Below are 15,704 nucleotides of genomic sequence, written 5' to 3'. Positions count from 1 at the left end.
GCCAAACATTAGATAAAACATAGAGAGTCTACTGGAAAGAGGGGGGAAGGATAAATGAACCTAGAGGTGACAAAAGCTCCATTTTAAATGTCTTTCTGCCCCATTTGCTCTTTTTTTATTGTAAGCCTATAGAAAAGTTATTAGTAACTGCTATACCACGGATTCAACATTGTGCTGATTTGAAGTTTTCTCTATCAAAGAAATTAGGCCATTACTTTTTTTTTTAATTGGACCCCTGGAGACAGGTCCCTCTGTGCAGCCTGGCTGTCCTGGAACTCACTACATAGACCAGGCTGGCCTCAAACTCATAGAGATCTATCTGTTTGTGCTTTCTTTTTTTTATTTTTTTTTTATTATTTTATTTTATATGCATTAGCTTGAAGGTGTCAAATCCCTTGAAACTGGACAGTTGTGAGCTGCCATGTGGGTGCTGGGGATTGAACCCGGGTCTTTAGGAAGAGCAGACAGTGCTCTTAACCACTGAGCCATCTCTCCAACCCCTGCTTGTGCTTTCTAAATGCTGGGATTAAACATCCAGCAGTCCATTTCTTTTTAATTTATCCTCGCATAAATTCTCAGAACATAGGCAGAAAACAGCCAGATTCTTTGCCGGAACATCATAGAAATGGTCTGTAAGTTTGTTGCTAATACAATCCTTATTCCCCTATGAAAGTTCTTGAGCCTGATTTCCACTAATCTCAGTACGTGTGGCTTTCATACTCCCACTACAACATACCATTAAGTTCTGCTAACTACCTTTAACTATTTTTCCAGTCCAAAGCTCCAAAGTCTTCCACGTTTCTTCTCGGAAACAACCCTACTCTCTGATATCAACTTCTGTGTTGGTTACTTTTATGTTGCTCTGAAAAGAAATATACTGACCAAAGGAAAAAAGAGTTTTTTTGGGCTTGTAGTTTCAGAGGGAGAGTCCATAAGGTTAGGGAAGGCATGGTGGCAGGAGGCCAGAAAAGGAAGCTAATAGATCACATGTCAAGCTCTCAACCACACAGAGGAAACAGGGAACTGGAATAGAGGTGAGGCTGTAGAAACTCTCAGAGCTCGCCTCCAGTGACATACTACCTCCAGAAAGCCTCCACATCTTAAAAGTTCATCAGCTCCTCCCAAAGTGCCAGGTGTTCAGATGCAGGAGCCCACTGGGGGAAATTTAACAAAGAACAGAGAAGGGGTTAGCATAATGAGCACAGCAGAAATACTCAGTTTGCCGGGTTACACTGATGCTGAATTAGCAGCACAGTTCATAGGTGGCCATGGAGTGTTCACACCACAGTACAGATCTGTGAATCCACAAGCACTGAAAACCCACAAACCTGCTTAGACAGTGAGTTCTCTTATTGCCTTCATTTTCTGAATTTTTGATTAGAAAAGTCAAAAACATGAGAGAAGAATTACAATTACCTTTCGAGAACTCTTGTTATAAGAAAGTTCAAATGGAACTTTGTCTTACATAAATATGAACAACTTACAGGTTTCTCTTTGGGCCTAACTTTGGAATCAGAAGAAATGCCTACTTTTAACACTCAAAATTTAAGTGCTGCAGCCCTCTCTGTTTCACCATGGTATTTTTGACAGGTTAGCATAGTTTCAGAAGCATAAAGAACACAAAGATTTCTTTGGTTCAGACACTCTGAACAGCTCCTGTAGCAGTGAAAGAAGTACAACAAGCTCTAATTGCACTTTTATTGAGTTTGCTGACATTTATGTATAGCAACAAAGGACTCATCACAGCTAGACAGTTCCTGTCTTCGTTATCTCTGTGCTCACAATCTAAAAATTTTTATAGCCAGGACTGCTAATCACAGATCAGTTAGTTATGGATAAGAGAATTCCAGCAAAACAGTCACGCTTTGAATCATTAGCCATGTACAGTCTGATATAGGGAATCTCTAGTGAGATGAGAAATTTTAGATGCTTAGACATCAGCCCTGTACTGCTGGATTGTACTGAATGGGCATCCTAAACTTTCATAGCTCTCTATAGCCCACCCTTCCAAAGCTATAATTTAATCTGCATCCTCTGTCTCATTCATGCTGCCATTTTGTTTTCTGTGCTACTATGCCAGCTATCCAAAGGGAAAAATTAATTAAAAAAAAAACTACTACTTCAGATAAGTAATAATTTTTTAAACCTTTTTTTGTTAATTTGTTAGGAATAGTTATTTTGTTGTTGTTTTAAGATTTATTTATTTATTATGTATAATGTTCTGCCTGCACATACACATACCAACCAGAAGAGGGCACCAGATCTCATTATAGATGGTTGTGAGCTATCATGTGGTTGCTGGGAATTGAACTCAAGACCTTTGGAAGAGCAGCCAGTACTCTTAACCTCTGAGCCATCTCTCCAGCCCCAGATAAATAATAATTGATGGAGTGTTTAATTATAATACTTTAAAATACTCAGGTGTCTACAGAATTCAGTTTTTTTGTTATTTTTCTACTGTAGAAAACTGAGTGATAATAAGGGAAGTGTGTTTAAGGTGATATGGGGAAGAGTACTTGTATTAACCAGCATAAGCATAGTTACTTTCTTCCATTCTGTATACCATATATTCTCTGTAGCATCCAGCTTTCAGTTTTCAATCAGCTCCCAGTCCTCTTTCTATGAAGTAGAAGGTACCAGCTGTGCAAAACTTAAAAGCAGTGGCCGAAGCTAGTCCTCGTTGGCCAGTGAGTGATAACTAAAGCACGAGCTCAGCTCTGACGCTGTGCTTGGTTCTCATTGGCTAGAGCCAGTGTTGAATGCGTTGATGCTTCCTGTTACAAGGGAGCTTCTCTATAGAAATACCATATAACACATCCTCTTTTAACCTCCCTACCTCACAACATGTTGGGAACCTTAGTTCCTGCAATCCAGAAATGCTATTTAAAACCTGTCTTTTTTTTCTCAAGACCTCTGAAACCTCTATCTTTTTGTCAAGCTCAGAGTAAGCCAAAGTTATTACAGTTGTTTTTATGGGAAGGTGAAAACCTTCCACCATTAAAAATAGGAATTGCTCAGTATTTTCACCCAGCCACTTTCTGATTTACTAGAAGATGGAAAAAATAGTTTTGAAATTCAAAGTGGGACCACTGGCAGATTTGGAGGGAGTAATTAAATGCCATATGTTAGCACCAACACATTGAAAAGTTGTTAATTAATTCAAGCAGCCCCAAATCCAGGTGTGACTTTGACAGATTATATACCAGGGTGTTAGCACAGACTTACAATTAGGGATGTTTTAAAATGAAGTTTCTAACCCCTACCTGGAAGAAGTTGCCCTTTTACTCAAAACATTAACCCTTTCCCCATTATACCATGGGAGGAACTTTTTTATTGATCTCTGGTCTGGAAGGCCTTTGGTTCTATTGCTGTTTGTTTGTGGGGGGAAGGGGGTTGTTTTATTTTTTGTTTGTTTTTTGGGTTTGGGGTTTTTTGTTGTTTGTTGTTTTTTTTGTTTGTTTTTGTTTGGGGGGTTGTTTTGGTTTGGTTTGGTTTTGGTTTTTGGAAGTAGGAAGCCCATCTGTGCAGCACTTCAGGTGTAAAAGTTCCATCCCCACTCAATTCATTGTATCCTTGAGGAAAGTGGTTTTACCCTAAAGAGAAGGGAGCTTACTTTTTGTTTTTTATTCATCTAAGGCACCTCCCAGACTACTCCATTTAGGGTAGATTGATTTAAACAATCCAAATTCTTACTGATTAAAGATTAGATATGAGCCTCACACAGAGAACAGGAAATTAACATTTTTACTAGCATATGGACGTCTCCTCCCCTTTTTTTTCTTTTTTAGCTAATGGTATTTTAAAGAAAAATTGCTTTCCTTCTTAATATCTGGCTGAGTTTATTTTTAGTGGCACCCAGGAAGTCAGGATTTCCTCTTAAATGATTTCCATTTTCAGAGTACTTATCTTGAGGGAGGGGCTATATTTAACTTACTCAGGATCTGCATGTATGATTTACTGTAGTACCACCCTGGAACTCAAAATATACAAATTGTTTTAGCTAACCGCTGTAATTCCAAGTTTACCAGTGAAAATGAAAACCAAACAAAAATTTTAAAATTTGCTTCTTTCTTAAAGAACTAAAAGCAATATTCTTCACGGTAAGAAATATGACAGGATTTTTTTATTCTCATACCACTGCCAGCCATAGTTTAACAGGCATAGGAGTCCCAAGCAGAAAATAGTAAGAATTCGTGACTAGTAGTCTTTTCCTTCCTTCTCCATCCATTCCCATGCCTCATCAAGGGGGCGCCATATTCTCACAGGGCCTGCTGTCCACAGACCTCCGTATTCAGGGGCAAGCCCACAGATAGCCTGTACTCAGCTAGGAAGACTATACAGGGTCCTTGTCAAGAGAATTGGGATTGCTGAAGCTTGATGCCATGGGCCACTAGGCGTTTGCTAATTCACGGTAAATCACTGGCATTTCATTTGTTCCAAAACTATAAAAGGAACAATACTTGAAATGTTTTATCCAAATAAGTAGCCTATCCAGTGACCTTTAAATCTGTCACTGTACTTAGTCATTGAGCCTATTCTCTCTGATCATAAGATTTTTCTCCTTCTTCAGATATACCAGTGTGTTCCTGACTTTGTCCCATAAATGTTAAGTGCCTTGTTTTCCCTACTCCTACTCCAAGTCTCTCCAGAGTCTGCTTTATTTCTTGTTTTCTCTTAGGGAGACATGAAAAGAGCTCTCAACTTTCTCTGAGTTGTCTTAGAAAGTACCTTGGGTGTAGAGAGGGGGATTCTGCACACTGCTCTAGCACCCTCCATCACAGTGCTTCAGTTAACCAAAGCACGTAGTGCAGTGCTAAGGAAAGGAAAGGAAGCGAAAGAGTAGCTGAAAAAACATTAGATGATTACCAGGATCACATTTCAAGTTAAGGACAACACCAAAACAGAGAGGGAAGTCTCGTAGTCATGACCGTCCCTCCTCCCTTTAAGCCTCATCTGCTTCCTCTAGCTGGGAAGAAACACTAAAGAAACTAGAACTCTGGGCGGGGGGGGGGGGGAACGAAAGTGGGTTCAAGTCCACATTAGAGCTCTTATTTCCTGAAAGACCCTAGGAAAGTTGACTTCCCTCTTTATGGACTCGGAAATCAGTTTTACAAATCGATGGAATTAGTCCTTTTCTTATTATGTGGAATTCTATGACAAGAAACATTTACCTGTTTCATTTCAGTTTTTCAGAACTGCACTAACCAATATAATAGATACATAGGGCTTAGAAATTTTAAATTGGGGCTGGAGAGATGGCTCAGAGGTTAAGAGCACTGCTTGCTCTACCAGGGGTCCTGAGTTCAATTCCCAGCAACCATATGGTGGCTCACAACAGTCTGTAATGAGATAATGAGATCTGGTGTCCTCTTCTAGCCTACAGGCAGAACACTGTATACATAATAAAATAAATAAATATTTTTAAAAAGAAGAAATTTTAAATTAAAGTGAGAGCACTAAAAATCTGTTTCTCATCAGCTGAGTGTGGTGGTGCATGCCTATGATTCTCAAGGAACAACAACTTTTTCCTCTAGAACCGACTTCTGCCACAAGTGTAACCAGCCTGGCTAGTTAGAAGCTAAATCAATTGTTCTTGATGTCAGAGTGGAAGAGAGAACAGATGGGGTGAGCAGGAGGAAGAGGGCAGGTGCAGGTGTGCAGTTAGCTTTAGGGCTGCATTCATTCTCACATGACCAAGCCTGGTTTGATTTGGTAATGAAGCATTGATTATCCGGGGAAAAAAAGAAAGATGACATGGCCTTTCTTCATTATTTTTATCTTTTAGCTGTGGAAGACCGAAAATTGTTCATAGGAATGGTTTCGAAGAAATGTAATGAGAATGATATCAGAGTGATGTTTTCTCCATTTGGCCAGATAGAAGAATGCCGGATTCTCCGGGGACCCGACGGGCTGAGCCGAGGTGAATGTGCTTTCTGTAAAGTCTTTCTCCTTAAGTGCTAATTGGAACTCTGTGTCACAGTCAAGGGAGATGTAGGCATCACATGTAGCGGGGGGGATCAGCTTGCAATACATCCCAGGTGATCAAGTTATCCAACCTGAACTTTCCTCTGTAATCAAAATGATCATCTCTTACTTTTTCAGGTGAAAAGGTCTGAGTGCCATATTAGATCAGGTCCCTTGGAACACTGGAAGGCTGCCCTAGCTCTATACCCCCTTTTCATCCTCAAATTGAGCAGATTTGGGAGACAAGGAGGAAAGGTGGGGGATGAAAATGGATAAGCTATACAACCTAGAGAGAGTGTCACTACTCATGCAGTGGACAGTACCTCAGGGAACGGTACCTGTCCTGCCCTGCATCCCCTCAAGCATCTCTAGTCCCCTGTCCAGTCCTGTGACAGAAAAAAGGCCTTGACCTTAAGAAAACTGTAGACTCTTCTTTTGCCACAACAGAAGCAAAGGCTGTGGCTTAAAGCCATGAGGATCAGTGGGGATCACTGTGGCTTTCCATACCTGCCTCCCCGTTACCAGGACCTCACACCTCCCTCCTTAAAGTACAAGAAGGTTGACAGTATGTATTAACAGTTTTCTGCCTGCATTTTTCCAAGTCAATCCAAAGAGGAAGTGTATATGTCAAGTGTTTTTCAGTTTGTAGAGGAATCTTCATTTTGCAGTGCAGTTTCCTCCGAGTTAATTAAGAACCTTGCTCATTCTCAACCTCTAGTTCTAGGCCAGCTCTGGTACCCAAACCATACATTGAAAGAAATAGCCAGGCCTTCACCTGTCTCACCGTTCTTACCTAATTTCAAAACCATGAGAGAAACTTTTTTGGCTTTTTTTTTTTTTATCTTAGACATAAAGATTCAAAACTAGAATTAAAACCAGAACAAAAGTTTCACCCACATCTGCCTCCAGAGTTCCCAGATGGAGGCTGTCAAGAGAACCCGGAGGAGCAGAATGTCACCAACTTTTGATTCTTGTGTTTTCCTCTGAAGTTGATTTAAAGGGGGAGGGGGAGGAGAGCACTGTGCAAATCACAGTTCATTCATCCTGTCAGTTCTGAAATACTTGTTATTTAACCCTCACTTAGAGGCTGGATCTCTAACAGCTGCAGAAGATACTGAGCGTGACCCTTAAATAACAGACTTAGCACCTGAGACAAGAAGTGCAGAGAGCATGGAGAGGACAAAAAAGAAAGGAAGGGAGGGAAGGCCTTTAAAGTAAGCAGAGTGACGTTTATAGTCGCTGAGTCATTCTAGCTCCCAGTCCCAGAATTTGTGACCTTAGTTTATTTTCCTCTCTGTCTTTTTGTTTCCCCATTCCTAGATGACAGCCAGCACTGAGGTGTGTCTGGCCTGCTTCTCCTGCAGGGCAATATTAATAACCAGTTACTGGCTGCTCCCACACTTAACTGTCTTGACGGGTGCTAGAGACAGTGAGTGTGAAGCTGAATGCTGGCTTCCTGCCTCCCTAGGCTTGGCTTAGGCAGCTATAAAGTGCCATGCTGGGGAGATGACCACATACGGATATCTTCAGGGGTCATTAGTTTTCACGGGAAAGAGCAGACCACCCACGAGTTATTAGGAGAAGTTAGCTGATTTGATCTGCTGTTGGGTTGATTAACCAACATATGGCCCCAGAAGCAGCCTTTTCCTACAGTAAGTTATGGGTGCCGCCTCAATATGTCATGCAAACGGGTAGACTCAGTGTAACGAACAGTGCCACCCCCATATTTACACAGAAAAGTAACTTCTGGTGAACTGGTGAGAATTCCCTATTGGATGGAGGGACTCCTGGCTTCAGGGACCAGCTCCCAAATCACTCACTGTATTTGATTAAAAAAAAAAAAATTCTTTTTCATGCTACTATTTTGCTCTCATTGAAGAATTTCAGTTTTCAATAAACTATTAATAAATGTCTCACATTAGTGGCCCTTCAAATGAAAGATACTCAGTGTTGGTAGCTAGCTCAGCTGTTGAAAAATAACAATAAATAAAAAGTGAAATGAAAGCTTGGCTGCTCTGAAATATACTCTTAACAGAAAATCAGAACATAAGGCTAGGAGATGGTGGCACACGACTTTAATCTCAGCACTAGAGAGGCAGAGACAGGTGGATCTCTGTGAGTTCAGGACAACCATGGCTACACAGAGAAACCCTGTCTCGAAAAACAAACAAACAAACAAACAAACAAGCAAAAAACCCAAAATCAGAATATAAATGTTGAGAAAGTTGTTAAGTTAGACGGTTTAATGATGATAAATGAAGGTGCCGTTGAATGGTTGGCCACTTACCTTTATTCTGGGTTTACACAGCTAAGCTATAAATATGAAGACAGTTAGTCAAGCAGGCCTCTCCCAACCCCCAGCTCTTCCTCTGCCACATCAGCCAGTTGACTTCCTCTGTAACAGGCGCTCTGCTGACACCCCTCAGAGATGCTGACTCAGAACGCCACTCAGCAGCTCAGAGGCCTAAAGGCTGCCAGCACTCCCAGCTGTACCTATCAAGCCCTAAATACACTTTCAGTTACTGTCATTATCTTGGGGGGGGGCTGACTACCACCAGTCCATGTCCCGAGACAGACACTCAGAAAACAGTTGTACGTGTCTACATGGAAAGTACCTAGCACTTGCCAGTCACACAAAACTACTTAGCAAGTATTCCATGCAAAGGGCAAAGTGCCCAAATCTAAGGCCTTTCCCCCACTGGGGACAGTCATTCATTCTGCTGACTCTCCTGTTTTCCAAAGCGTGTTCCTCATCACTTTGCAACAGTTTCATATCAATAGTTACACCATTCTGCAAGGACAGCTGCAGCTCCTGCACGGCTCTCCAGGAGAAAACAAGGAGGCCACCATAACCCATCTGTGACCTTTCCAATGAGACATTTGCTCTCAAAAGCATAGCTTGAGGATTCCAAACCAAACATACATATTTAACAGTGTCACTTTAGGATGTTGCGCTCCTAAGTTAAACATGTTCTCACTGATCCATACAGTCAAAAAGGTTACGGAGATCTAACCCATGGGATTTTCTGCACAATGGCAAAATGTAACTTCTCTCAGTGAAAAAAGCTCATTTTGTTTTTCTTCCCCACAAACTGTAGTCAAATCTTCACTACCATTTAAGGTAACTTTCATTCTGCTTGTTTAAGAGTTTTCCAGCTGTGCTCCAGCATTCCCCTGCCTAAGCCTTTGACAAATGAGTGTTTTCAAGGAATAGCACAGACTGGGCTTAGCACTTAAATCCTTGTTTGTTCCTTGTCTGTATTCAAGCAGTATATTAAGATAGGGCTTTTGATCACAGTTTAGTCCTGTCCACTCAGTACCTAGATAGTATTCATCTACATGGACACTTTCATCACGTTCTTTGAAATACTGACTACATTTTGTTCAAAATAGTCTTCCAGCCCCATCTAAGAAATGAGGCTTTGTCACCTGCTAGGTGGGTCCTAGTCTGTACCCAAATTCAGAAGCCATAAATGAATGATTGTGTCAATGCCAGTTCTCCATATGCTAACCCAACATTATCTATGATATATTAGATTACTAATGCATGTGCCCAAGTATTATGCCGTACTGTGTGTTTGGTCATTCCTGCCACTGTTAAAAAGATACAGCAAGAATTAGCTGTATTAATATCTTTGTTAGTTGATGATGAATTTGTAAGTAAGTTTTTCCTAGTTTGAAGTCTCCTTCATGCTGCACAATAACTTTAAATCATGTTTCTCCTCTGTGAGATATAATAGGCCACTGTGCCTTTTTGAAAGAGAGCTGGTAGTATTCTTTTCTTTTAAAAGTACTTCTAACTTTGGGGTTTCTTTTAGTTTTGTTTTTGTTTTCTCGGTATGGAGCAAGAATTCATCTTGCTCTGTAAAATTCTCTTAGTAATTGAGATAAGAGGTAGAACACCTGAGTTAAGACGCCCTTTCACTGGGCAGTGGTGGTGCCCGCCATTATTACCAGCACAGGGAGGCAGAGGCAGGGGGATCTCTGAGTTCAAGGCCAGCCTGGTCTATAGAGCATGTTCCAGGACAGCCAGGGCTGCATAGAGAAACCCTGTCTCAGAGGAGAAGGGAGTGGGGGAAGATGCCCTTTCTGTTGAAATGGCAAGTACAGCAGAGATGATCCCAGCACCCCACCCTCTATGGCAGCGTTCTGAGCTTCCTAGATCCTGTCTGTATGAGGAGATCACTTCGTGAAACCTTTTCCCAGTCAGTCATCTATCTGTTTTAGCAGCAAGAAGGCAGGCTCACTGAAAAATTCCATCCCTCATTCCTATTAGTAATCTCTGACATTCTGAAAAGTGGAAACAATTGCCAGCTAAACTGTAGGTTAGCCGCAAAAGGATTTTTTTTTCTCTTATATGTATTTGGCAGTTTTAAGACAGTGATGTGTATATATGCTACTATATCCACGCCAAAGATGAAATAAATGTGGTATCATTTTAATACTTGTATGTTTTTTACTCCCGTCTAATTTCTCCAACATTGAGGTCCATTACCAGAGATACAATTACAGAGATACTAGTTTCCAAGATACTGCATTTAGGAGTCCTAAATAGTCATAGACCGACAGTACACAGTCAGAGGCCCTGTCCTGTAAAGACTCAGTGCCGCTGAAAGCAGAAGGATGGACCAGTTAGGACCTAAGATACTTCTGCCCAGTAGAAAGCCTTCTGGTCCAGCTGTAGAAAAAGCAGTGACCAGTTTTAATAGTAGAGCTCTTATGATCCTGTGCTGATGAAGAGCCACATAGAACTACCACAAGCTCCCCTAAGACACAAAAGTTAACAAGCTTTACTATCCCAAAAAACAGTTGACTCCTCAGCTGCTTAACTTCATCCAGAGTTGTACAGAGAATGAAATTTTTCCCCATGTGTTCCCACTTTATAAATGACACAGTATTTTTTTTTTCTTCTGAGTGAGTAATTGAGCACAGCACACAGTTAAAGAGCTTGAGAGAAGCCCCTAAGGAGACAGCTTCTCTCTTTCCCTGCACCACCGCCAGCAGAATAAAAAGGTTAAAGAAGTCATCACACTTGTCAGATCATTTTTTGAATGGGTTAGGATTGTAAAATTAAGTATTGTTTGGTTTTTTAATTGTAGGCTTCTTAAAGGAGAGGGCAATGATTCGGGTTGATAGAGATTTTATTGTGCCTGTAATTGCTTTATCTTTTTCATGTTACTTATGTGAAATTGTGATAAATGAATAAGCGGTGCCTTATTGATTCTTATTGACATTTTACATGTTTCTAATACATTTTTAACCTCCATTTGGAAACTGTCAACTTGGCACACATTCATTAAATAATATGAGCAAATGAAGTTAATATAATAGTTTTCATGACCATTAAAGCAGAATTGGTCCATGCTTCTTATGCTTTCAAACATACTGCTGCTAGATGATTTGCTTTGGCCTCCATTGTAATCTCAAGGCAATAAGTGGAAAAATTAAAATCTTAACTATTATTTCCTCTGTAATTTCAGTGATGATCATAACATTTTGAAGAGATAGTACTTTAAAACATCTGGTAAATTTAAGACTATACTTTTATATCTTAGCATCAATACGGAATCCAGTGGAGACACTGTCATCCCTCTCACACACTATTACATACGTGGTCTACTGGCCTTTAAGAAGGCCCTTGCTTCTCTGGATGACAAAAGCTACAGTCATGTCTAGGTACATGCAGCATCTTTAAATAGTAGGCTTTGTCAACTGCTCTGTCAGAGAACTGCAGGCAACAGCTCAGTATTTATGCGAGCTGGACTTCTTGCCTGCTTCTTAAGACCTGCTCAACTATCAGGGGGAATATGGGATAACCATCCTGTGTATGGGGAACTTTTGTATATTAACATGTTGCAGAAAGTACGCACTTAGTTCCTTTCATGACTGGATGTCATTGTGCATTGGAGATAGTGGACAGGCACTGCTTTCTCTTAGTGCTGTCTGATTAAAAGGCACTGCAGCAGAATACTGCTGTATTGATTGACATGGTATTCTCACCAGGTCCACAATGCAGGACAAAGGAAGAAAATGTATTTATGACTCACAAATTGATTTACATAAACCAAACAATCTGTTGGTTGTTTGAATATAGAATGTCCTACTTTGTTTATTGGCCACAGGGGCAACAATCTCATACTGCTGATGCCAGAATTCTGCTTTCATGCCTTTACTCTGAAATGACAATAGGCTCCAGCCTCTCAGTGTTTAGATCTGCTTCATTTGGAAATCTTTTAAGTAGTAATAATAATGTTTTGAGGAAATTGAGTGGAACACTAAATTATTCGCTGATACCTAAGTTCAAACTGTGCAAGCTAAAGAAGCTGAAAATCAATGCTCTTTTAAAGTCATTAGAGATCATAAATGAAATAAGTCTGTATTGCTCTAGCTGAGCTTTTAGTGTGCTGTGGTATTATTATAAAATCAGCCTAAATCTGCATTAATTTCACAGCCTTTTTCTCTAAGAAGCCCAAGGGTATATGATGAATAAAATGTAAATTTCACAAGGCAGTGTTTTTATTAGTGCAGTGGGCGATGAGCCATGTAGTTAGACTGGTGACCTGCATGGTGACCAGGGCTGCCATCAGAAGCAGGAGACAGCGCTAGAGATGCTAGCAGTTTTATATCACTAGATAAAATAAACACAGAAAACTTTATAGGTCTTATAGTAGATGTTCAAAGAAATGTACATTGTCTTGTGTGTGTTAAAGTTTAGTTCAAATCTCTGATTCCTTTCAGAAAGTTACAACTTCAAAAGTCATGAAAATTTTGTACAGACAAAACAGTTTTTGTAATTTATTTCATATGCACTGTTGAATTCGCTCAGAGTAATAGTTTGCTTTGTCAATAATTAGTAATTACTACTTTGTAATGGATTTGGTATATTTGTTAACATTTGAATAGCATCAGTTTATATTTATATATTTTGAACTATCCAGATGAGTTAGATATATTTATTTGTTAACATTTTGAGCTCCTGAAAATTATTTGCTAATTGACCCCTGGTTTGATGAATTCTTTATTTGCTTCTTAAAATTCAGTGATAAATTTTGAAATACAAAGTCCTGGTGTGTGCATGCTCTCAGTGCAGAGATCGTCAGCCAAGGAGAGGATAGAAAGTTGCCCACTTTTAACTCTGAAAATGCAAATTACCTCTTGCTACTTTCAAACCTTGTGGCTAAAAATAGTACGCAACATGCTCCCTAGTTCCCTTAAAAAATAATAATAATAATAAGCTAATGAATAAATTGTTCTGCTTTGATCAGATTAGCAATTCAGCACTGTGAATAAAAAGAAAAATAAGATAAAAACCAAAGAAAGAAGCTGTTTATTTTTATGTACTACTGAGAACAGTGTCGTCTTGTGGCAGTTCTCGTAGACTGTGTTGGTTTAACAAGCGTCCAACCCTTTTGTCTTGTTGTTTTTTGTCTTTCCTGCTCCCTGTCCCCTTGTTTCCCACAGGCTGTGCGTTTGTCACATTTTCTACAAGGGCAATGGCACAGAATGCAATCAAAGCCATGCATCAGTCTCAGACCATGGAGGTACTGTATCATCTGCCCTTTCTTTGTTTTCTTTGTGCAAATGATGGGGAATGGTAAAGCAATTCTCTCCTGTGTGGATTGTTCACATGACAATCACAGATTTTAACTTTCACCATTTCGCTTTTCATTCACTCATATTCATCCCCCCCTCTTTTTCTCTCTCCGTGTCCCTTCTCACTTCCATTCCCTCTTTTCTCTTTCCACTTACATTTTTCCCCTAATGACTTGAAATGTACTTCAGTGAAACCTTCCACTTGCCCCACAGCTGTCTTCTGAGCCTTTTATTGGAGCCCTGAGATATGAGGCACTTGAAGCAAAGTGTCATTCTGAACCTAGAGGATTGACTAAGTACCCCACAGCAGGGTTGGTGTGTACTAAGCTAAACAACCCCCACCTCAGATCAATACTGTAACAAATCACCTGATTAAAGGTCTTAATATCATCAAACAATTGTTTTTTTCATCTCAGGAATTAAGAAGAAAGTTAGTAATTCTCCTATTTAACAATGAAATGATAATTTTTAGTCTCCTGAAAAGTTAGATTGGTCCTTTTAATTAAAAGTGAACAACAAAGAAATATGCGTGCTCAAATCCAATCTCCTAAGAGGTTGTGACTTGAGGAACAGGAGAATCAGCAATGTGAAATATGCCACAGGTGGAGAGGCACGGCTCTCTGTGCTCAGTCTGTGATTTGGGATGTAATCTTTCAGAATTTTGCACAAGAACATTCCAGAAGTGACATGCCATCATTTACTCTGTATTGTGTGATAGGATCATCTACAGTGCATGTGCTGCTGTGTCATGTACACTGTGTCTGTATGTGGGTGATTCTCTCGAGGTGGTGGCCTTGTGCTGTTACAGAAAGCTGTCTTTTCCTATTTGAACAAAAATATTTTCAATTTTATTTAATGTGCAAAAAAATGGTAATTGTTTGAGCTTCTTTTTTTTTAAATCCCCTTTTGATTGAGATTTTATTTTTTTGTTTTTATTTGTTTGTTTTTGTTTTTGCAATGCTGCATCTTCCAAAGCATGCTGGGAGCTAAGTGATCATTCTGCGTCATGTTTTATGGGAACGTTCTTTTTATTAACTCAGAAGGCGGGTGGAAAGGGTGGAAGGAGTGTGCATGGCATTGTCATTAAGTGTTTACTGTACCTTTTGAGTTGTGACATCAGCATTGCAAAGCCTGTTGTCTTTTTTAAACATTCATTTTGACTTTGATATTCCTAACATATATAATTAATGTGTTTTCCTTACAGTGCAATGCATTTTTAAGACAATCCCACCCCCCTACCTGAAGGCAAGCTCAGGTGAAATCAAACATGGTAGAAAATAAAAAGCAGGATTCCAAGAGTGTCTACCTTGCAGTCACATTCCTTGTATTTTGGGTTCTTTTTCCTTTGCTCATGAGCTGCTCAAGATTTGTGGATTTCCAGCTATTTCCCAGCTTAGATGTTAAAGTAATCATGCTATTAAAGAAAAAAAAAGGGGGAGTCCTCATATGTACATATTTACATATATGCATTTAGCTATTTTAATTTCCTCTAATTGAGGAATTTATACCAAAATTGATCTCTCCTTAGATAAGGTTTTTAAAGTTCTTTTGACATTTAAAAGTGCTGCTATCCCCAGATGAGTTCATAGAGAATGCTGATATGCTTCGAATCTCTCATTCCACTGCAGAAGAGCTCAAGATAGAAGGCAGAACGAGACATGAGCGAAAGCACAATGAGGCTTTCATGCAGAAAAACACTGTATAAGGCTGGCTCAGGTTTATTCTTCAGATCGCTTTTGTGGTTCCATCATAGTTGGTATACTCCTTTTTAAAACTGGATGCCCATCCTTAAACAAAGGACCCTGAGTTTGATTTACAATTTTGACCTCTAAACAGAGTATCACATGCCATGCAGTTCTACTATAATCATAACACTACAGTTGTTTGCTTCAGTTTTAACTAATTACACTATTTTCAGGACTTTGGTACACACCTTTAAGCAAAACATTAACTTAAAATGATGTGACTGTTCAAATGTTTGTTTCTAAAACACATACAGCATTAATTTCCCATTTTTTTCTACACAATTCCTGCTTTTCTTTTATGACTTAAACAGGTCACTATTAAAGCTACAGTTGTTTACCTGATGTTATACTTTTATGCCTTTTTTCACACTTAAGAGCAAGAAAGCAATGAATGTACTAACA

At 39.6% G+C, this 15,704-nt stretch overlaps 1 protein-coding gene across 28 annotated transcripts in view; it reads left to right on the top strand.

Annotated features, from left to right (window-relative positions):
- Celf2 (CUGBP Elav-like family member 2) overlaps nucleotides 1-15,704 on the top strand; it is an 860,969-nt gene that overhangs the window by 780,446 nt on the left and 64,819 nt on the right. For all 28 annotated transcript variants that reach the window (XM_060372818.1, XM_060372830.1, XM_060372809.1 and 25 more), the window contains 2 exons: nucleotides 5,786-5,920; nucleotides 13,426-13,505. In XM_060372818.1, coding sequence (XP_060228801.1) covers nucleotides 5,786-5,920; nucleotides 13,426-13,505 — 215 coding nt within the window. The remainder of the gene's footprint in view (nucleotides 1-5,785; nucleotides 5,921-13,425; nucleotides 13,506-15,704) is intronic.

This window comes from Meriones unguiculatus, chromosome 19, assembly GCF_030254825.1.
Source record: "Meriones unguiculatus strain TT.TT164.6M chromosome 19, Bangor_MerUng_6.1, whole genome shotgun sequence".
NCBI classification, from domain to species: domain Eukaryota; kingdom Metazoa; phylum Chordata; class Mammalia; order Rodentia; family Muridae; genus Meriones; species Meriones unguiculatus.
Note: the sequence above shows the minus strand (reverse complement) of the source record. Positions and strands in the feature narration are given on the sequence as shown.